This window comes from Cyrtonyx montezumae, unplaced genomic scaffold (genome assembly GCF_038088225.1).
Source record: "Cyrtonyx montezumae isolate F1298 unplaced genomic scaffold, pur_monq_1.0 scaffold_3, whole genome shotgun sequence".
Taxonomy (NCBI): Eukaryota; Metazoa; Chordata; class Aves; order Galliformes; family Odontophoridae; genus Cyrtonyx; species Cyrtonyx montezumae.
The window spans coordinates 45,471,533-45,495,791 of NW_027072034.1; the positions used below are offsets into that span (position 1 = coordinate 45,471,533).

The following is a 24,259-nucleotide window of genomic DNA, read 5'->3' on the forward strand; positions in this document are numbered from 1 at the left end:
TTAATTGAAGCCTGTCAAGGCTCTGCCTTCATTTCTGCACGGTGTTCAGTAGTTGCTCAAGTCTCCAGTGACACGGCTGTGCTTGTTCTTAGCAGTCTGCTGATGCCCTACACAGTTTGTATTGCATGCTTCAGAAGAAGGTACTTTCTGAGAACGAAATGCATTTATTACCTCCCCAGATGGTGGGTTAAATCCAAAAGAAAAATTGGTCATGTTGAGAGGTTTTATTGTCAGTGAGGAGTAAAGGCACCCAAAGATGAGCACAAGCTGGGGAGTGTGGGTGGGAGGGCTCTGTTAGTGGCAGAAGGCCATTGACTGGAGAGCATGGGGGGTGCTGTAGCTGTGTGCCTGGAAGCAAAAGGGCACTCCAGTGGATGCTGCTGTGCCTGGTGTGCCTTTGATTTACAGGCTTGTGCTACGTAGTTTACATAATCTTCCTGGAAAGCGTGTTTCAGTACTAGGCAGAATTGATTTCTAGTAACACATTTTCCTTAAATTATTCTTCAATCTTTTGTATATTTTATAAATGTTTTTGGAGAAAATCTTCATTTTTAGTTTAGTGTAAATCTACCAACACAAGACTTTGAACTAATTACAGAATCACAGAACTGCAGGGTTTGGAAGGGACCTCTAGAGATCAAGTCCAGCCCCCTGCCAAAGCAGCTCCCTAGCCCAGGTTGCACAGGTAGGCGTCCAGGCGGGTCTGGAACGTCTCCAGAGAAGGAGACTCCACCGCCTCTCTGTGCAGCTGTGCCACTGCTCCGTCACTCTCACTGTTAAGGGTGGGTTTGGTTTAGGTTTGAAAATGATCAGATTTCATATATGAAAAGGATGTTTTTCTTTCCAAATTCAAGCTGATGTGCTCTGTGTTCAAATAGTTTACATAAACTAGGTTGGATACATTTAAATCGGGCAGTGAGCTGCCAAGAGGGCATCCGTTAAATTAGCTCAGGGATTTTGTATGAATTCCATTAGCCTAACAGGCACCTGACAGTCTCTAATAACTGAAGTAAGCATTGTATTGTATTTAAGATTTGTCTCAAATTCTGGAACATTGTAAGTTTGCTGCTCTAATTGAATGCCTGAGACAGAATTCTGTGCTACTTCTCTCTTTTAAAAACTCTTCCTTTAAGAAATGCCTTCAGTAAACATTCATTTTGGTAGGTTTGAGGAAGTAAAAAAAAAAAATTCTGAACAATTGCCTGTGCATAATGTGTTTGAGGAGGGGATTTCCTTTGTCTTCTACAGAAGGAAAGGGTGCAGACTGCTTTGAATGGCACAGCACATATCAGAAGTGATGGGTGAAGAAGATAAATACTTCTGGAATTGAGTACTAAAAGATCCCATTGCTTTGTGTTTTTGGGTGCAAATACTTGTCTTCCTCATAGTGATATTTAGCTTTTCATGTTACTCATAAAACTGTATACTGAATGTGAATTAATGTAGAAGTCCATCAGCGCTTCTTTTGATAGACCTGCAATAGTTACTTTTGTTTGCAGTGTATCTGTGAACCTTGGATTAAATACTTTGCTTGCCTTTTCCTCGTGTGATGTATGTGTTAGTGTATGCTACAGGAATCTTTCGGAGTGCCTGAGACAAGCCGTGGTTCATGCTCCATTTCTAGTGGTACTTCCCTGCTGCTCGCTTGTGGACTGAATTAGGAATAAGCTCATTGCATTTTACCACCACTGGAGCTAAGGGTGCAAAGTTATTTATGTTCTCAGTTGGCAAAGTAACAAACCTCTAATAGTTAGAAAGTGTGCTGGTGGGTTTCTGACCTCTACCTTCCTCCTCATTAATAGTGTTTCAAGGACTGGAATATATTTCTGGAGTGAATTAAGATTTTATTATTGGAGCAGATTCAAGTACTATAAGGAGAAGTTCTTCAAAGGAAAGAACAAGACAGGAGAAGGCTTGCTTTTACGTAAGTAAAGAAAAAATGCTGATACCTCCTCCTCACACCCCCAAGCAAGATGAGAGTGGTACAAGATTTTTGCATCTGAAAAGTCAGTTTTTAATTGCAAATTAATTGAAATGGCGAGGTAATATGCTTTCACATCTCAAGGCATAATGACAGACTTCATACTTCGAGAAATTGCCTCTTCTAAGAGCTCTGGAGATGTGACTTAAGTCTCCATTAAAGTGAATATTGTTCTCATATGTTGTACAGGTTTCCTACCTGCTACTCTGGTTCTAGCAGACTGTGGCAGGACCACATACCTCTCCTGCCCTCATGCAGGTGTAGTTCCTTTGTTGCTTCGTTAGCTGAAAACATAGGTTTCTAGGTTCGAGTTCCTTCAGTCCAAGCATCGCTTTGTTTTACAAGAGCTGTGTATGTACAGCCCTCAGGAGTAGTTGTCTGTATCCATCCTCCAGTCTGCTGTCTCTGAGCTTTGGCTTTGATGTGTTTTCTGCAGTGATAATGTAACGCTGATTGTAACAGTATGGCCTTTTATAGCAGGTGTTCCAGCTGTGAAGAAGTCCCTCAGACTCTTGTTCCATTCAACTTCAAATGAACTAATGTTGATACAGCTTGGGATCTAAAACCATTAAAAACAGAACAAAAGAGTTTTTTTAATTATTTGGGGAGGCTTAGATATTCGTTCCCAGAAGGTGGGGAGAATAGAGGAGTCAAAATTATTCACATTAATTTTCAAAAAGAAGGTAAAGATGACCATTTAGCTGAAGGCCTGAAGTTCTAATGTACACTTCTCACTGTGTGTGTGGAGAGTAAAGGGAAAGGAAAAAAACAACAACCATTAACTTCGTGTGTCTTACAGTAAGAAAGAACTTTTGGGCACTGGTTCGCATGAGACCTGCCAGTGGTGTATTTCTAAGAATAAACTGGGCAGTGCTTTGTTCTGTCAAAGTGAGGTGAGCAAAGTGGAACTGAGTTTTCAGTCAGGAAGATTTCCGTAACACAAATGTAATTCCCAGTTCCTGAGTAGGGTAGGTGCTTGGCATTTTTATTGGTGGGTTAAAGGAACTGAAGCAGTGGTGTCCTTAGAATGGCTGATTGTTTGGACTGTAAGACCCGCTGCGGCAACACATGTTGCATCATAATGTTTCCTTGCTGAATGTCTCCAAAAAGACAATTCCATTAGATACTCCCACAGTGAGAGCAATGACTGTCTCTTCAAAAGTTAATCTATAAATTAGCTGAACATTTTTTCCTCTCTCTTTTCTTCTCCTTGAATTAATGTGTTGAACTACTTCACCCTTTGTGAAGTTAACTGTTAATGAGCTGTGAATTCCCTCGCACAAGAGACAAGGGAGAAGAGAAGCACCCATCAGGTAAAATTTCAGAATTCTTAGTTGTATTATGAGGTATAGAAAATGTCTTTATACTTTACTGCATCCTGTCTTTCTGGAGGAAAAAAAAGAAGAGATTAATATATATCAATAAGATGGCAATAACAAATTTTATATACAACCTACATCACAAGCAGCTAGTTAGGTTTATTCTTGTAAGACAATAAGAAAGCATGCAGGGAATATAGCCTATTTTTTTACTATTATTCAGCGCTAACAATAGAGAGGAGAGGGTGGCTTCTAAAGTTGGGTACTTAATGCAAATTCATTCTCTTGCATAAGCTGCAAATAACACTGTCATTAAAACTGACTCATAGCGTTCAACAGAAGGTGTGTTTGAAGCTTTAAAAGCGCTAAGAGAGTTGCTGTGGTCTAGTAAATATCTTGCAGTGGAGAAAATGCCTCAGTGTGTTGCAAAACACTTGTGCAAATTCCCAAGTTTTTGCCTTTTAAAAAATCTGAGCACATGAGCAGAGAGATGGAGCTGTTCTAAACTACTGAGTATTCAGTTGAAAAATGGAGGTGAGTATAAAATGCTCAATGTTTGAAATTCTGGCCCGAGTGGGCATTTCTGTGTTACTCCATCATCTTTTGGTTCTGTTCATTGGTACGTATGTGTGGAAAAATCTCCAATGCATTACAGAGATATCTACCTAGCAGTAGTGCTCAGCACTGTAAACTGGCATTACTGGTGCATTAGGAACTATAGATATAACAGTTAATGGGGTGTAGTGATGCACTACCAGTTTTTGTTTCCCAGTGACCAATTTTTCAACCTGTATTAGTGTGACTGTATGTCCTTGGCTCTGGACTGCCTGCTGCTTGCTGTACACAAGTGTTAGCTACTGTGTCATCTTCCGTCATGAAAACTCAGTGGCAACACTGCACTGCATCACCCTAGGCTTTGGGAAGGTTCTCCTGATCCTTTGAGACATGCAGTGTGCCTTGTACTGTAAGTCCTGATTTACTTAGTTGTTGTTGTTTTTTTTTTTTTTAATTTGCCTTTCACAGAAAACCTATAATGACTTTCTGGGAGTAAACTGTTGTGTCAAGATTTCTGGAAAATACTTCCCTATTTCCCTTGATGTTACAAGGCTGCACAAGAGCTAGATACACAAGAAACAGCAAAGTCAGTTATGCAAATATTGACTTTGGGTGCTGTAAATCTATACTTTCTTTGTAGGACGATCATGCAAATGTCATTACGAACTCACTGTTCGTGCCTGAAGCATCTTTTCCTTAGATTGGTGTTTTTTCTTTCATTCAGGAACTTCCCTGTGCTCTGACCTTTTGCTGTTGTCTTCCATGGCTCTGGAATAGTTTCCCTTCCCTTCTTCCCTCACCACCATTCTTGCCCTCTGCCACAGGTGTCATATTCCCTCTTTTTCTTTTTTGTTTCCCTTTCTATCTTTTGTCTGTAATGAAACTCAGAAGACTCAAAGAAAGTATCAAGGATGAAAATCAGAATCATAAGCTTTTATTTTGTTTTATTCCTTTGGTAGGCCTTGCCAACATCATTACCATTTACATGCAGCTCCCTTTCTGAAGACCTGTTTTTCAGCTCCTCTTTTGGGTCAGCAACATATCCACACATGCTTTTGCTGCCATGGAGATCCCCAGTATAAGAAACCATCAGCATACCATGGAGATGTTCCATTACAGCGCAGCCTGCTTGGGAGAATTTTCCCACAGCAGCTCTCGACATGCAAGGAACCGATATTGTAGCATGATTTTAAAGATGGTGTTCTTATAAATTATTTTATAACAATACCCAGGGGGCTTCAGTGTAGCAAAAAAATTAAATTCCATATCTGAGCTCAACATCTAATTAAAGACAAGATCCAAGAATTCATCTAAGAGCTGAAAAGAACAGGAGGGGAAAGGTGAACTTTTAAACATAAAAACTTGTAATCACATTTTCATAATAAGGGTTTCAGACTGCTTTAAGTTTGAGAAATAAAATAATAATCAGAATCTTGTCTGTGCTGGTATAGAATTAGAAGTACTGAGGTTAGAAATGGCAAGTAATTTTTCCCCTGTAGCTCGAACACTTATGAGGCATATGCAGGCAGAAATATGCTATGAGTTTGTGATTTTCTTCAACGCTCATTTTAAAGGAGCCTGTCTCTCCAGTGCTCCAAGCTTGGTTGCTGGGTTCACATTCAGCTTTGATGCATTCTACCTCAAGCTCTGAATAAGTTGTCTGGGATAGCGGACAGTCAGCCTTTATAATTGTACTGAGGTAATAGTTCCTCAGTTGCCTTTCATCTTTGCTGAACGTAGTTCCTCCTTCCTCTTAAAACTGTCCCATGTATAGATATGTGCTGTTACAAGTAGGTATCTTCCAAACCACAGTTCATTTCCATCATCTTAGTTTGAAGCACAAAGTTCACTTTTTTTTTCCTGAAAAATAACAATTTAGCTAATATTGTGGTTTAGCTAATGTTCCTAGTTAAGTTTTAAATGTACTGCCATCACTCTGTTTTTTTTTTTTTAATGGCTCAGTAGAATTTGTGTTTAGGTAAAACAAATGGTATGTGAGTGAGTGTAGCTCCTACTGTGTTGGGTGTTTTTTTTTGTCTAGAGGGGGAACTCTTCATTAGTATCCATTAACTAATGCAGCTAAGAGCGGTGAAGATAAGGATTTGATTTTGTGTACAAGTTAATCGCAGAATCAGTATAAGGTTGGACTAGATGATCCTAGAGACCTTTTCCAACCACCAACCCATCACACCATGCCCTCTGACCGCATCCCTCAGTGCTACATCCATGTGGTTCTTGAACACCTCCAGGGACGGTGACTGCACCACCTCCTCCCTGGGCAGCCTGTGCCAATATTATAGTCTTCACTGCTTTTGCCTCACCCTATTTACAAGCTCATTTTTGCTGCTTTTTAGATGAGATCACTAAATATAGCTTGATTTTGGTTCTGTATTTTTGTTCCACTGGAAAGCTGTTGATACTTTTTGCAAACTGACTGGTCACCATCTGTGTTTTCTGGATAGCTGTCAGTAATGCTACAGAGCAGAATGAAATCCCCTGACCTCTGAGCGTGTTCTGGGTGGCTCAGCAAGAGGGCATCTCTCAGAAGGGCCCTGTGGGCTGCTTGGCACTGCACATTCTCTGCAGAAGATGTGTGCTGGATGCCAAGTTTATTTCAGGACTTTCAGTTTGATGAAACTCAGTGTCCTCACTAGAACTGCCCTTTGTATCTGGTGCATTGCTGCTTCTGTGACATCCTCCAGGTGCTGTATTCCAGAAGACCCAAAGCTTTTATCTTCTTCTTAAAAGAAGTTTATGAGAGCAATTTGGAATGTTCTACTTCATCAGGAATATAGAGGGTTTTTTTTCTCACTTCGTTTTCTGCAGTTATGCTGGTCATAAGGTCTTTATGCAGTGTGAACCACTTCCTAAAGTTTTCTTAACTTGAGTTTCACTTAATTGATTTATGCAAGGGTGTATACTTAACAGGCACTTATTTTCCAACAGTGGCCCATGACTCACTCTTCTTTCAGTAGTGTGGTCTATGTTCAGTTACTGTGATAATAGACATCATAATACAAGTCCTATCATGTTAAAATTAACAATAAAATCTTGCTCATATTGTATTCTTCTCTCTGAAATCTGCAAAATTGGAGCAAATTTCTTGTAACGGCCTTTCAAACTGCATTAGTAGCAATAGCTTCAAATTCAGTCCTGTTCCTTAGAAATGTTTCTGTAGTTCGTTATTTGGGATTTTTCCCCTTTGAAACAAATATTTTCAGATTGATACAGTCAGAAACTTCTTCTTGGAGGAGTGAGGAAAAAAAGACACAGCAAAAACAACCAATGACACAAACCCACCACCAACAAACAGGCACTGTATATACAGTTTGCCCACTGTGTAGCTTAATCCGTTATAATGGCTTTTCTGAAGAAGAATCCATGGTGAAAAACCTTTCAGCCGTTTCATGCAGGTGTACTTAGGTACTAATGGGACTTTATTAATGATGTGACCTGTATGTAGGTGCTAGGACACTTAGTCATTGTGTGGTTTCCTTTTGTTCTGCCTGGAAAACCAAGGGCATTCTTTGCACAGTTAATATTGTAAAAGATGGATCGGTGTTATTTAAATAAAATGCATCTGCCTTGACTAGAAAACACGTTAAGAATAAATAATAAATGATTTTGCATTAGTTACAGGGTATTTCAGTTCTTTAACCTATATGGTACTTTCTTATTAATTTAGTGTGGGAATTTGGGTGGGGCTTCCCCCCCTTTTCTTTGTTCCATATGCTTGGCATCCCTTTTTAAATGAGAAAGTGATTTCTTAAGTTTTTTCTTCTTACTTTAGGCAGTGAACCAGTAATCTGTATTTAATGATATGTTTTGAAAATTACAAGGAAGTATAGTCACTGTGGTTATTTTGATCTGCATTAGAAAACCCACAGAATTTAGTTTCAGTGCCCGTTTGGTATTCGTAAGCGTTTTTACATCTACCTTTACTTTTCTGTTCTCTTATGAGAAAATTCCATCCCAGACCAAACCAGTGCAGAGAAACATCTCATTTTAAGTGTGAGCAGGAGTTATTTTGAGAACAATGAAGACAAAACCGAGCTATTAGGAGGAGGAATTTGGCAAGGTTGAAAGAATTTCAGTTTTGTCGCATTAGGAGACAGTCACTTTAAATCACCGGTGTGCTTTGTGTGTGCATGTAGGAGACTTGGTGGCTGATTCAGTTAGGAATGTGTCAGGAGGATGTAATTGGAGTGGCCTGGTCTTCTATATCTGGTGTTTCTGTCTGATGACAGCATGGTGTTGTAGTACTGCTGGTGCAGAATTGGTGATTGCAGCCATCAGACAGAGGAACCTATAGGGCACCGCATTTCTTACCAGTGGGCTGTCAGGGAATAGAGGGACCAGGGACTATGGTGGAAGAGCTCGAAGCCCTTTTCTCCCACAAATAAGGTGATGAATTCCAGCTTTAGATCAGTTCTTCAATGGAATGGCTGCTCTGTGCTTCTTACGTGTTTCCTTAAAGGTAATATATTACACTTTCCTTGGGGAGGAGCTCCCTTTGCTCAAGATTTTGTCTGAATGTGCTCCTTTTTGTACATGTGATAAAGGAGTGACGTTTTTACACTCAATGCTTTTTTCTTCTAAACATGAGCTTCAAACACAAATACAGGAATAGAGTTGCAAAGCGAGTCCTAAGAAGTAGCACTTGAAAAATGGTAGCTTTTCTGGATGGGAAAAGTGATGCCAGTAATATTATTTTATAGCCTGGGGATTTAAAGTCCATGGCATAATCAAAGATATTATGGAGCTGAATAGTGAGGAACGTGACAAATGAGTGTGGAATATTACCAGAGACCAGTGTGCTGAGAGGAGAAAAGGAAAGATGAGAATAAGAGAACCGACTTTTGACTTAGACCACTTATAAATATTGTGCTAGATTAGAAAGCATTAACTTCTTCCAAAGAAGCATATTCTGTGATCTTTTATGTTAAATATACGTATTGCCCCTCCCTCCCCAAATGTTGGATGTTTCCATTTGAAGTGAATGTTTAAATGTTGGACACCTTGTGCCAGATGGAACAGCAAAGACTTAAGATGTAGCAGCATCTGTTGAGCATTACCACCTGAACATAGGTTTTTCCTATCCAGAGCTGCTTACAGGTAGGGTGAAAAGTGCCCAGCATGCATAAGGATGGGTAATGAACCGTGTAAGAAGTTGTCGCACCCACAATGTATGTATTAGATTTCTTTCTCACTGATTAGAATCTTAAAGTGGAAGCAACATTCTTTCCTATCCTTGTATTAACAACTCATGGGATCTGCTTTTGTGTCCAGTACTCTTAAAATCACTCTGCTTATTTGTCACTCTGGCCCTAGAAGCATACTGTGAAGGACCCACTCTTTTCAAGTTAGCCATAGCTATAAGAGAGGCTTGTAAATCTGGCATTTTTAACTCCAAATTGAATTCTATTCATATTCAGGATGAGCTGAACTAATATTTGGATCTGTACTTGCATACAAAAAGAACAAGATGAAAAAGTCAATCATAATCAGTGCTCTGGCCTCCAGCCTTAGTTTATTTTAGAAAGTTGACCAGATCTTTAATAGCTTGGAGTGGATTCTACCTCTTTTTCCACTTTAGCACTTGCTATGGGGTGCTTAACTGTGGTCAGGTCCTTATTGTTCATATTTTCCAGCCTTCTGCCTTAGAGTCATAGAATGGTTTGAGTTGCAAGGCCTTCTAGTCCAACCCCTCTGCAACGAACAGGGACACCTACAGCTCAGTGAGGGTGCTCAGAGCCCAGTCCAGTCTGACCTTGAGAGTCTACCCTCTGGGTAACCTGTGCCAGTGTCTCAACACCCTAATTGTAAATAAAAACAAGCAACAACAAACTTCTTCATTCTATCCAATCTAAATCTCCTGTAAGTGAAATCATTTCCCTTTGTCCTATCACAACAGATAATGAAAAGGCCGCTCTCAGGTCTCTCTGGAAGCTTCTTTTTTCCAGGCTGAATGGCCTCAGCTCTCTCAGCCTGTTCTTATAAGGAAGACGTTCCATCCCTTGGATCCTTTTTGTGGCCCTCGTCTGGACACTCCTCAACAGGCCCATGTCTTTCCTGTCCTGAGGACTCCACATTTGGATGCAGTATTCAGTGTCAGGTCTCACCAATGCAGAGTAAAGGGGCAGGATCACCTCCCTCACCCTGCTGGCCACACTTCGTTTGATGCAGTCCAGGATGCAGTTGGCTTTCTAGGATGCGAGGGCACATTTCTGGCTTGTGTCCACCTTGCCATCCACCGGTACCTGCAGGTCCATTTCACCAGTGCTGTGTTCAATCTTTTTGTCCTGCAGCTTGTGTTGATAGTGGGGGTTGCCATGACCCAAGTGCAAGACTTTGCACTTGACTTTGTTAAATCTCACAAGATTCACCTGGGTACACTGCTCAGCCTGCCTAGGTCTCTCTGGATGGCATCTCATCCCTCAGGTGCATCAGCTTGGTGTCATCATCAAATTTGCTGAGGGTGCACTCGTCTCCACTGTCAATGTTACTGATGAAGGTGCTGAAGAGCGCTGGTCCCAATACTGACCTCTGAGGGGCACCACTTGTCACTGATCTCCTGGACATAGGGTCGTTGACCACTGTGCTCTGAATACAAACTCGCAGGCAGTTCCTCATCCATTGAACAATTCACCCTTCAAATCCTCATTTTTCTACCTTGAAAAGAAGGATCTTATGGGGGGCCGTGTCAGAGGCCACAGAAGTCAAGCGTTTGCCTTTCTGTCTGTTTATGTGAGAATAATTTCCATTAATGTGTAACTCATCTGGATTAATTGATAGTTTTTAGTATCTCAACAGCAATTTAAACCACCACCAGTGAAGTCAAGTTCTTACAGTGGTAGCAGTGTCAATAAAAGCTTGCTGAAGCTGAACTTTAAAACCTCTGAGCTGGGGCGAGCAACTTTTGGCGTTTTGCTTTTATATAATTTGTTCCAACTTGACAGTCTTCTTAATTTCACATTTATTTTTACCGGCTGTTCGTTTCCATGCAGAGGAGGATAGATTGAAACTTAAAGCATTAAAAATATCTCGCTTAATTACAGGATCTTGTTGCTTTTAATCTCTTCTTCAGCTTTTTTCTTGTAAGCTGAATTTATTCTTTATAATCTGTGGTAGATATATTGTAGTACTCCTAACACATTATTGGGTAAGAATTACTCCCCAGAAGTTTTTCTTTTCTGAATTTTCTGAAGCATCTACCTTGTATATTCTGCTGTAATCTTGGTAAGATACTTATAACTCTAATTATATTTTTCCTGGAAAATAGTAAAAATTGAACTACACAGAAAGTGGGGAGGAGAGAGAAGAGCTGGTGTAGCAGTGATGCACTGTGACTAATAGAAGCAGATAGTGCTTCCTTTCATGCATGTACCCATTCTCACAGAAGGTGTGCCAGGGTCTGGATGAATGCATGTCCATTGGAGGTGGATGCTTTCCTGCTGTGAGTCGTTGTGTAGTTGTTTATCTGACCCCTTGTTTTGCTGGTGAGCAGGTGAAAGTGTACCTAACTGTCCAGAGATTCTTGGTTGTATCTTCTTAGTGGGTGAAAATAGTAAATAAAAAGATTAGGCTTACTACTTCTTCTAGGAGGGCAGGAGAGACATTTGCTTGTTGGCAAGAAACTCGTGTAGAAGGAGCTCACACGGATGGCTTTGAGGTTAGAAGTGTGTTGCTCACTTCAGCTGACTGGAAATTACACTTTCCAGTCCAGATACTGGATATTAACAATACTGTGGAATCTAATAATGTTTCTTGAAAATAATTTTATTTCTCTTGAACTTTTTGAAGACTGATGTTTACCTAAAGTGTTTTTATAATTTACAGTAAACATCAAGCTTTTTGAAGTGCATTTTTTCTTTCTAATTATTGATCATGAATTAAAGAGTAGCATTTCTTAGAACTGAGGGTCTGAGATGAATGGTTAAATTGAATACTTTGGGGTAATTCTTTAGCAATTGTGAAGAGAAAATATACTGAAAAAGCACTAAGGTTTTCTTTCTTGTCACTTTGTTTTAGATCTGCATTACATAAAACTAGTTTGAGCTCATTCGTTTCAGGGTGTTTGACTGCTGACTTGGCTCTGGGTTTTGCAGATTATGGTGGTAGCTCTGAGACCACCTCTCCCTGAGATGCTCTTTTGGGTGCTGCAGTTATTTTCAGTCTTTCAGGAACTTTTGGTGACAAAAATGTCCAGCAAGTCAGTATGTGTAAGCCTTGACTCAAAGCAGCTGGAGTTCTTTCTCTGAGAGAAGATGGCGGAGTATGGCAGGCAGTCTCTGGCCTTTGGTGAGGCTGTAGAACAAACCTGGGACCTGATGAGCCCAGCCAGTCTGGATCTACTGCTGCCGTGGGGGAGGAAGGTAGGAGAGATGGTGCTCGCTCGAGATGGGACAGAGCTGCAGCAACAAGCATTAGGGTGTGAATTCCACCGCTGCTGTGTCTCATCTTTTCATCAGCTGTCCTGCTCATTCAGGATGAGGCAAAATTTTGTCAAGTGCTCCCAGCAGAGGCGTGCACAGGGCTGCCTCCAGAGATGCGTGGTTTTCTTTTAGAAGGTCCCCTCTATGTTCATTTCTGTCACCTTTGCTGTATGTGATTTGTGAAACCAGTTTGTGTGTTAATCTGGGACAGTCCAAGTGCATCACCAATGGCATGTGAGCATTGATAAGTGACTTGGCAGGCTCTTACCTTTAGAGGCCTGCATGGCAGTAACACCCAGATGACCCTAAGCCAGGAGTACTTGTAACAAGCAGCCAGATTCCTGGGGACCGTGCTCTTCCCTGAGGGGAAACTGACTGAGAGGAAATCAGTGGGGAAAGGAGGTTGTGCACTGCTGAGCTTGGCAATGAGAGGCTGGGGCTGGTGCTGGTGCATCTAATCTCTATTCACAAGGAAAAAGCTAGCATCCGTACTGAAGACATATGCAGAAATCTTTTCAAAAGGAAAGCAGATAATGTGGATCACAAGCTGTAGGCTTGTGTCACTTTACGTAGTTCATGATCATTTCAGAAATTGTGAATGAGGAGAGGAACCTGCATCTACAGAGGAAAAGATACTGTATAGAATGTGCAAGTGAAGAACTGAAGTGGCAAATTAAACACTGAAGTAATTAATTAAGGACTGGGTAACTTTTAAAAAAGAAAAAAACAAACAGCTGTCCCTTCTGATCTAGAAGACACTACTTTATTTTCCAAGTTAGTCCCTAGAATACAAGGGCTAACTCTGGGGATCTTAATTATTTCAAAAGTAACTTCAAAGCCACCTCCCTTTGACTTGTTGAGGTTAGTGCTGTTGATTTCCCTCCGCTCTTGAATTGTCCTTCCTTTATTATAGTTGACTTAGTCAGTGCAGGGCTTCTGGCCAGCACTGTAGCTTATGCTAAAATAACAATGAGACATCCTGTTTGGTTGAGTCAAACCCAGTGTCATTAGTTCATGCTTGCACATTAAACATAAGTTAATTAAATGAATTTGCCTCTATCGTGCCATCACATGAGTGCTTCTCTTCTCAGATCACTAAACTGTGGAAATCTTGTATTCCCTTTTAATGGTGAAACTCCTAGTTTTTTTTTCTTCCCTATTTTAGAGCATAGGATGTATGCTTTAATATTAGGGAGAGGGAAAGTACTCTGAATTATTAAAGCCAAACCCAGAAGTAGTGTTAGTTAATATTCTAAGATTATACAGGAGAAGTGATTGGAGTCTAATGTGAACACAGCAAAAATCTTTCTTTTCCCAGTGTCCATTTACTTGATTTGTCGGATTACTTCTTCCATGTTTGAAAAATTTGGACAAAGAAACCTTTGAAAAACTTTTTCACTTACTACATCTCTATTAAATAAGCTGAGAAAAGAAACAGTTTTCTAAGACTGACATCTAGTAGATCTAACAAATTTCCTTTTTTATTTTTTAAACAGTAGTAGGAAATAATTGCAGCATGCTTACTGTTTGGTGTCCTTTGTGCATTAACCTTTTTGCTTTTACTGAGAACAAATAATAAAGTGACTAAATACAATTCGTTTTTTTATACGTAGCTGTCACCATAAAGTGAAGTGAGAACATCCATAATTAAAGGTGTATTGATGCTCACCGAAGTAGTTTTTATCCATGTTTTGTTTGCTTCAGTCTTGTAGAAATGTGTATGATGTGCGTTAGTTATTAATAGACATAGCTGCCTTTGTAATCTTATACTGTTCTCAGGTGTACATTCAATCCATGTACATGCTGCTAAGTTGAATTGAGTGTGAAAAGTGGAAGTACCTTGTCTGCTACCATTATGTTGTACAATACTGGCATGGTAGGTATATCAACTGCTGTGGTTTTTATTTTCATCGAATTGAAACAAGTTGCTAATTATGTTATTTCCTCTTTTTTTCTCCTCAGGAAGCTATTGACTGCCTAGAAATTAGGAAAGGCCGTGAGAAGTCCAGCTGATCAAGGCGGAAACTTTTGTTTTTCCCCGAGAGCCATTCCACAGCTGCCTTTTGCAGGCTCTTTGGACACTCCCCATTGTGCCATGTTTTGTGGCTTTCACTGTAGGAAGAATTTGTCTTGATGAAGATTCCTAACATTGGTAATGTGATGAATAAATTTGAGATCCTTGGGGTTGTAGGTGAAGGTAAGTAGTATATTTTATATGATCTGTTTATTTTATTAGACTTGACTTAGTCCTCTTGTTGGTAAGAAGTTTTCATTTACAAAATGCTGCTTGTATCAAAACGTGTGGAGCATAAACTGATATTTCTTAACTCTTTCCAGTTGCAGTCTTCAATGAAAGTAAATGACAGGGGGTGGGGGTGGAGGGGGAGGTAAGAAAAGGAAGTGGACCAGTTTTGTTTAAGTTGACTGTAGTGATCTCTTAGATGATACAGGATAGATGTAAACTGTCAAACTTCTGTTATTGGATTTAAAAAACAACTTCTGTGTTTTAAAACCCATTTACTTTGAAGCCTTTTTAATTTTCTCTGCACCAAAATTTAGCAAGGTGCCTATATCTGCAAGTTTAGGATGATACTGGGAACAATATTCTGCAGCCCTGGAGACAATGGATTACTCTTATCTTGTTGCTTTTTTTCTGATTTGTTTCAGGAGCCTATGGTGTTGTACTTAAATGCAGACACAAGGTGAGAAAATTGCTTTAAATTAGCGATAAATGTTGGTATTTGGGTAGTACAATGACTTACCTTGAGAACTGAGGTGTTGTTATGTATTAGATATGTTGTAATTGAGCAGGGCTTTTCCTCACAGTCAGTTATTTGGGCTTAACTGCAATACTGTCAAAGGAAGCAGCTACATCTAGTGCAAAAACCCGAGGATTTTTGTAGCGTTTATCTGTATGAAATACAAAGTATTACTAACTTTTGGCTAATCTCAACCAAGAAAGCCTTTTTTGAAAATAAATAAGCTACTTTAGAGTGCAGTTTACTCTCCATCAGTCTCAATTTGGATATCAAATTAATTGTCCAGTGCTGCCATATAAGTATTTACCTTTCTTGGGGAGGAAGAGGAGTCCCTGTGGAATTTCCACCACTTGTGGTGAACTAATAAAATACATTGAGAAAGTACTGACTTTTATGCTTATTGTTTTCAGTCCAAAAGAGGAAGAAGTAACTCTCCTTGCCCTGAGAACCCTCTGAAAAACAGACCAACCTTTTAAAAATAAATAAATAAAAGGGAAGTCTGCTCTTTAAGGTGGTAATGTCTGTAGTTTCTGCTCATCAGCCGACCTAGTTTGCTGTCTTGGAAGCTGTAATGTAGTCACAAAGTATGTTTTACTTCAGGAAAGTAAAACCTTTCAGAGTCATAGAATGTAGTGACTCGAGAATACATAAAAGTTATTTTTATGTAGTTCATACCTTGTTCTAGAAAATACTATTGCTCTGAAGAGGACCTACATTCCTATTGTGGCTTTTGGCAAATACACAGAAGTTCTTTTGTACAGGGCACATAGCTATATTTGGAATGACTTATACCGAGAGTTTGGAGCTGGTGCCTTGCTGTGTAACAAGGTTTACCTACAGTTTGGAACTGTTTTTTGGAGGTAATTGTAGCTTTTTTTAACATGAATATCTGAAAATTACAGAATACCACATGGTAAGATAGTTATCTCTTACCCTCCAGTAAAACCAGAGTATATCTCTTGTTACTTTCTTTCCTAGTGGTATACTAACAGTGGTTATAAGAAATAATACTAATACCATCAAGTTTAATCAGGTAAATGTTGTTTTCACTTTTGGATGTGATATAGGTGATTTGAAAGTAAGTATGAAAATTGGCAATATACTTCAAATAATTTCAGTAGAAGAGCCTCTGGCTTAGTTCCTTGCATGTATTCTAACTTGTCACACGAACTGTGCAGGTACATGTATGTAAGTCCATGGGGCCAGATGCATCCCAGGGTTCTGAGAGAGATGGCTGATATGGTTGCCAAGCTGCTCTCAATCATATTTGAAAAATAATGTCTGTCAGGTGAAATCCCCAGAGACTGGAAAAAGGGAAACATTACTCTGATTTTTAAGAATGGGAGAAAGAATCACCCAGGGAACTACAGGCTAGTGAGCCTCACCTCTGTGCCTGCAAAGAAATATCATGGAGCAGATCCTCCTGGTTACCATGTTAAGGCACATAGGAGACAAAGAGGTGATCTAAGACGGCCAGCATGGCTTCACCAAGGGCAGATCTTGCATGACCAATCTGGTGGCCTTCTATGATGGAGTGATGGCATCAGTGGACAGGAGCAGGGCAATGGATGTCATCTACCTGGACTTCTGCAGAGCCTTTGACATGGTCCCTCACCACATCCTTCTCTCTATATTGCAGAGGTGTGGATTTGAAGGATAGACTGTTTGATGGATTAAGAGCTGGTTGGCTGTTCACAGTCAAGAGGATTGTGATCAATGGTTCTTTGTCTGGGTGGAGGCCAGCCATGAGTGGTGTCCCCCAAGGGTCAGTCTTGGGACCGGTGCTCTTCAGCATTTTCATCAGTGACATAGATGATGGAAGCAAGTGCACCTTCAGCAGGTTTGCAGATGACACCAAGCTGAGCAGTGCAGTTGATACAATGGAGGGAAGGGAAGTCATCCAGAGGGACCTGGGCAGGCTGGAGAAGTGGGCCTGTGTGAACCTAGTGAGGTTCAACAAAGGCAAAGTGCAAGGTGTTGCACTTGTGCCAGGGCAATCCCAGGTATTTATACAGACTGGGGGAAGAATTCCTGGAGAGCACCACTGTGGAGAAGGGTGTGGGGGTCCTGGTGGATGAGAAGCTGGACATGAGCCAACTTTATCCTGGGCTGTATTAAAAAAGGGGTGGCCAGCAGGGAGAGGGAGGGGATTGTCCCCCTCTACTCAGCTCTTGTGAGGTCCATCTGGAGTACTGTATCCAGGCCTGGGACCCCCAGCGCAAGAAAGATGCAGAGCTCTTGGAATGGGTCCAGAGGAGGGCCACTATAATGATAAGAAGGCTGGAGCACTTCTCCTATGAGGAAAGGTTGAGGGAACTGAGCTTGTTTAGTTTGGAGAAGAGAAGACTCCAGGGAGACCTCATCGTGGCCTTCCAGTACTTGAAGCGAGTCAACAGGAGGGGGAACAGTTGTTTACATGGATTGGTAGTATTAGGACGAGGGGGAATGGTTTTAAACTAAGAGAGGGGAGATTTAGGTCAGATGTTAGGAGGAAGTTTTTCACTCAGAGTGGTGACGCACTGGCTCAGGTTGCCCAGAGAGGCTGTGGATGCCCCATCCCTGGAGGCATTCAAGGCACGGCTGGATATGGCTCTGGGCAGCCTGCTCTAGTGGTTGGTGACTGTGCACGGCAGGGCAACCCAGGCCATTCTATGATTCTATGATTTTATGATATACACGTTGTTTTCACAAATGAAAGGACAGCGAAGATGAGAGCTACTGAGAAATGAAGAATAGAAGAAGAGCAGATAAGACTGATAAAAAAACATTATATAGTGTTATTTTCTTTTTGCAAATGTTATGACAGCCTTAGCTTGGGACCCATTGTTTCAAGAACTAAGAGGCAAATAAGACTATAGAATACACCCTCTTGGAGATACTCTACACATGCATAATGACTAACCTAGATAGTAGTTACTAGATTACTTTCTCTCCTGGATTCCATGTTACTTATCTCTTACTCCTGCAGTATTTAAACACTGGCCAGAGACATGTAAAGTCCCTTTTAAAAGGAAGAAAAAAAAATAAAACCTGTAAAGATCCTGTGTCAGGATGAAGCATTGTCCCCTTTGGGGGAGTCTAGATCCATTTGAGGAAAGGCTTTGATAAAATGTATATTTTGGGGTAGTTAGAGTAAGAACACTGGATGTGTATTGTAAAAGTTCTGAGCAGTGATGATGTAGCTTATACTAGGCAGGCTCCTTCTTTATGGAAGTAGACACATGGAGATTCTAGGATTTCCTGTGCCGATGCGTGAATTTCCAGCTCTTTGTGCCATTAGCACTGTTCTAATCTGAAAGAGTTTGGTGCTCTAAGAGTGTAGTGTAATGGCAGGCTTGTCTGAGTTCCTGTAGGAATACCTTGCAGTAGAACAAATGCCCTGACAGGAATGGCTTTCCTTCAGCAGTGGGAGGTGCTTCTTTCTGCAGCCAGTGAAAGGACACTGGATTTCTTTAATGGATCAATTTTTTAAAGATAATTATTGCAGGAAAATGTAAATGGTGCGATTTCAAGTTTAATTGAAACGTGGCATTGAGATTGCAAAAAAGACTGGTAGTTATTAAAGTTTCTAGCAAGGGGGTTTGCTAAGACCTGAGGTATTCAATATTTTAAGGTTATTTACTTATTTATTTATTTAAGTATATTGCTATTTTAAGCTTACTGATTTGACTCTTGATTTTTAAATCAAGCTCCCCTCCTAGCTCCTAAGATGACTCTAGGGCCTGTCACTTTTAGTAAGAAAGAATAAGTGACTGAAAACTCAACGTACCTATACATCTATTTCCATTGTGCTTCCTCTGGCTGTTTGTCAGCTTAACTTCTTCTCTTTTGTAGCTTGGTAAAATGTATTAGGAGAGACTTGTCCTCAGCTATGAAATATATCCTTGTGTGAAAAATGCTATGAAAAATGTTCTCACCTGTGAAAAAGGTCACAGACACAATTCTGCATTAAGACAAGTGAATTTTGCATCAAGGAAGAAAAATGTATTACAAGGTCCTATATGTAGTTACAGAAATAGAACAACTGTATTAAAAACATTTAAGCATTGACTTTCATGCAGCCTTATCAGAATTATCTGCAAATGCAAGGGTGTGATTTAGATTTAAACTGGAGGGAATTTGCTAAGGAACAAATACCTTGTCATTATTATATGATTTTTTTTTTCTTTGCTAAGAGAGTGTTATCAGGAAAACAAGAGTACCTCCAGTAGAATGACTGTGTTTATGTTATTGTGTAGCATATTTCTATTCCAAATTCTTTATTGTTGCTTCTGTCTAAAGGTAACTTGTTTATCTGCTGTTTTTATAATGTGAAATTAATACAAATGTTAAGAATAAAGCAGAGATCTGCTGTTCTGAGAATGTTCTAAGGAACTTTTTTTTTTTTAATTAGAGGCCATTTCATAAGGAAATGCACTGGTGTTGCTTTCAGAAACACTGATCATACATTTTATTTTAATAAGAAATAGTAAAGTGGGCTGTCTTGGCTAATCTACTAGAGTAGGTTGTGGAAATTAGGTTAATACATCATTGAACAACTGAAAAGAGTGGAAACAGTCTAGATAGACGAGGTGGGAACACTGGTCTTCATTAGTGAGACAGCTTGCTACAGGGTCAGAATGAAGAAGGATTCAAATGTAGGTAGTCACATCATAAATACTTTATTAATATGACGTGTGTGGTTTGAAAGCATTGATTCTAATTTCTGCTTTATGTCCCATCTGCAGAACGAGCATACTGTTTTGTTTTTATCTAACCAAGGATTTATCAGTATTCATGCAACACTCTAAGAAATATGTAAGGAATAGATTGTGTCATAAGAAATGAACGTGAAACACCTAGATACCTAAAACTGACCATTATGTGAATAAGAAACTGTGGTGGTAGCTGATGGTCTTCCACTTCTAGACCTGCTGGTATATGGAGTTTGCAGAAGTGGGGAAAAAAAACACTGAAAATATGCTGAGGGGAATTTGTGTTCCCCCCTGTGCATTTAGATATAGCTTTTAGATGATGTGAATTCACTAAAAGCATAGTAGGATTTCATCAAGTCTCCCAATTTGTTCATACTCTTGCTCTGTGCTGAGTTACCAGAGTCTTTGGAGCCTGAGGGGATGCAGTTTAATGATTTAGAAATCTAATGCCAGTTCTCGTATGCACAACATCCCCTGCCTGATGTTTTCCTGGTATAAAGTGCATCTGGTTTTGGTTGTTCTTCAGTGTATTTGAGATATTTTTAGACCATTTTTTCTTAAAGATAAACATCTGAATTTCCTTATTCTATAAACTAAGGTTTCTTTTGTTTTTTTAAATAATTTGGCTACTTTGGTGCAATGAAGAATAATGAATAACCTTTTCAGTAGGTTTAATACTTGAGGGTGTTTTCCTACTTAACCTGATATTTAATTTTTCTCCTTTTTTAGCCCTTACTAATACTCTTTCATTGTCTTTGGATAAATTATCTGAATATCAGAAATAATTGCAGATCTTTTTAAGAAAGGCGCAGTATACTCATGTCATATAAATATGGCTGTTGTGGTTTTTTTAACCACTAGGTTTCACTTGAGTACCTCAACCTTTTCCACATCTTTCATCACTACTGAACAGCACAGTCACAGTTTCCTTGGTTTTCCCTTTTGCTGCTGCATGCCTATGCAAACCCTTTACTTTGCCATTTACATTTACAGATTTTTCAAGTGATAAAAGCTTTGGCTTTTGAAGTACAACTTGTGCATGGTGCTGCAAAGTTTCTTTGTTTTTCTTCAGGTAGCCTCTATACTTCCACGTTCTGTGCACTGCTTCTTTGTGTTTGAGCTCAGTCAGGAATTAATTTCCTGCTTACCAGTGCTGCCTGCCGAGTGAAACCACACCACCAACTCAAACAATTTTCCCAGCGTTTTTTATGGAAATGGGCTGGTCCTGTACTTTAAGAAAGCCTTCCTTGAAGAATAGCCAGATCTCCTAGATTCCTTTACCCCTTAATGCTGACTGTAAGCAGATCCTTGAACGAGGGTGAATGTGTTCTTTTGAAGGACCAGGATTGTAATTCTACTGTTTGTCTTGCTTAGTCCTTCCAACATTTCAGATCACAGGGTTTTGCATCAGGAGATGTTGGTCCATTATAATCTCAGTTAGAAAGGCAAACTGTACAAATGCTGCAACATCCAATGAGCCTCTGATCAGGGTGCAGCATGCTGTGCCCGCAGAAAGGGTTATGCCCTTGCATAACTTGAGCTACTGTAGGATTTTCTTTTAAAACAACTCTGTTAATTTCTACTGTCTAACAGAACACATATTTGTGTGAAAGTTTCTTGCTGTGCTTTTCAATAAAGGCGAAGCCATGCAGTTTTGTCATCAGTATTACTAAGTCAGAGCTGCCTGACTTAGGTTTCAGGTTCCTTTGGTACAGTGATCTGGCCGAGTCTATCCTTCAACCGTGGGATTTATGCAAAAAAAAACAACAAAAAACCAGACCTTAAGATTGAGCCACACCTGCAATGAAGCTCAGCACAGATATGGACCTACTCAAGTTAACTGTGACATAGATCCCCAAATCCCTTAATGTACAGTGTTCTTTGGGCCTGATGACAACATGTCGCTGTATCTCAAGCTATCCTCAGCCTTCAATTTTGCATTGGCTCACTGAGCAGTTGTCGAGAAATCGTTTCTCTGCATCTTCCAGAAATCTCTTGCTTGTCGTGCTATTTTGCCCTTTCAGCAGACACTGGAGTGCTCAGTCTTCTCTGAAAACTGGACTTTTTTTGTAAGGCTTCCTTTAAAAAGGTTTTAACTATTTTGCTTTGTGCAAGTGTTGAAGCAGATGTCTACCCTAATGGCACTGGTGCTCTGTCCTTTAGCCCTCAGGCAAAAGCTTTAGGCTTCCTTGTTATTTATTTCAAAGCAAATGTCTGTGCCTTCAAGTTTCTCCTTTGCAAGAACCTCCTCGCATTTTTAACTTGTCCTTTCTGAAGTTGTCTGCATGGCACCATTCCAGTCATGCAGGCTGTTCTCCACATAATGTGAAATCTTAATGAGTGATGTCACTAGGGTAACAGTGCTTAGGAAAACAGTTCAGATAGTGCACAGTTGTAGAAACACGAGTTGATAGGAGTTCCTCCTGTTTGTTTCCCTTGACATTCGTGTACAGGTACCTGAGATCTAGTCGTTTTTCACAGAGGGAAAGAGAGTGCTTCCTGTTTATAAGGAAGTTGGGATTAATCTGATGTTTATAATAAACCATCAAATTCTGAATTAGATGCTAACATCCCTTCTCTAACTCATGTCTGCTGGTGTTATTAACGTTCTTACTGCTCTCACTGGAAGTCTGTTGACCTTTTTTTGTTGATGAATTTCCCTTTTAGTGTCAGAATTAAAAGGTAAGCGTTCATAAAAGCTGCATTTATTTCAAGTATGTTGAAGTTACTGTCTTTCAAGGCTCAGGTTTCAGCTGCTTGGCTAGAGAAGGTTCTAGTACTGCCTCATGTTCTAACCCCAGAATATTAACTAGAATATTAACTGTGCTGATTTAAAAAGTTTGTTTCTTGGTGTGTTCTTATTTCACTATATTTTTAATAATATTCTAAAAGGTTGCACCCACGTTTAGAAAGCATATCTAGACAGCAGATACCAAGTTCATATCACTCCAGTGCTTAGCTGTGGAAAAGTTGCTTACAAGTTGAGAACAAAAAGCCATATGTATAATGGTGGGAAACAGGTCTTGTCAGACGAACCAGATTTCTTCCTTCAAAATATTGAGTTGAAGTAGAGTTGGGGGGAATTGCGTATGTGACAGTCTGCTTATATGAGTGAGAACTGCACCAGATTCTAATCAGAGTTTCCATGTAAATTCTGCTTTTAAAGCTGAGTGGATTTGAGAACTGACTGATCAACAGACCTCAAAGCAGCTGTAAGGGAGATAAGGGAGGTATTTTTATCTGTTTTTGACAAAGAAGGATACTAGGTAAAATATGGCTATTCAATATTTTTATAAACGATTTGAAGGTAAATGTGAAATGATCACTGTTAAGAATTACAGTAAACACACTGAAGTGCTAAGTGACAAAAGGTAACCTTGCAGAGCACTTAGCATTATGTGGCTAATAATTATGAATCAATTCAAAGCGTGTTTTAAGTGTTTCTTCGTATATAATTGATTTTCGAAACTAAAATGTTTTCAGCAAAATCTGAATTAAGTCAGGAACATTTTTGAACATGTTTTACTCTTTCAGAGTAAAGTTGGAAGCAGACTAATGCATAGTGTTTTCTTATTTATTATCTACACAAGAATTGTCATTTTGAATTGGATGAGTTCAGCTTGCTCAGCTTCTTAAAAAGAGACTTTGTTAGAAGTAAACAACAGATACTGAGGGGAAGAATATAAGAACAGGACAGGCGTGCTGTGATAACTCCCACGATATTCACAGCCTCTGATTTGTACAGTGCTATTGGGAAGTCATTACTGGAATGCTCTGGCACAGATTTTGCCAGCAGTGTTATTTTCTTGCTGCCTTATCCCATGCCTAAGTCCCACCTGTTGTTTAAATCCTCTATTTGGCCATACATATTGTTTAAAATATCAACTGTTATTTTGGTATGCTGTATGAAGTATTTTGTCCTTATGTTTTTTTTTTTTTGCATGCCATCAATTTACAAACAGCTGTTCTTCACCTACAAACAAGTTGCAAAATCCAACTGATTTATGTCTGATGTAGTAGCAGCGAGAGAATGTGATATTTTGTTGTTGCCTCTGTGAAATCCTCAAAAATTATGCTGATCTTTGTATTTGATTTTGTGTGTCATTAAAAGGAACACTGCTAATTTTCACCGCTAATCAAATGTGTTTTGGTTCTGTAGCAAGCTGATTGTTTTCAGCTGTGGTAAAGCACAAATCTCTGTACACTGTATCATTTCTTTCAGTAATGGCAGTGTGCATGTGGAGGATTATTGCACTTAATATCGCTCCTTAGATTAAAGCATAATCAGGTGTTCTTTGTGTGGGAATTGCGTGGAACGCATACAGCAATCGTGAAAACATCAGCCTTCTGAAATACACGGTGTGTGCCAATTGTAAATGTTTGTAGTAGCTAGAGCTGAGATCTATTGTTTTGAGCTCTATGTGAGGAAAATAGAACTATTAGACAAGGTGTCATGCTGTAAATCATATCAACTCTTCGCTTCAGTATTAGGTAATGAATAACCTTATTAATTCCT

At 39.6% G+C, this 24,259-nt stretch overlaps 1 protein-coding gene across 1 annotated transcript in view; it reads left to right on the forward strand.

Moving 5' to 3' along the window:
* Positions 1-24,259, forward strand: part of CDKL5 (cyclin dependent kinase like 5) — a 121,637-nt gene that overhangs the window by 30,904 nt on the left and 66,474 nt on the right. Inside the window, exons 2-3 of the mRNA XM_065741363.1 lie at positions 14,253-14,487; positions 14,958-14,992. Coding sequence (XP_065597435.1) covers positions 14,424-14,487; positions 14,958-14,992 — 99 coding nt within the window. The 5' untranslated portion in view covers positions 14,253-14,423. The remainder of the gene's footprint in view (positions 1-14,252; positions 14,488-14,957; positions 14,993-24,259) is intronic.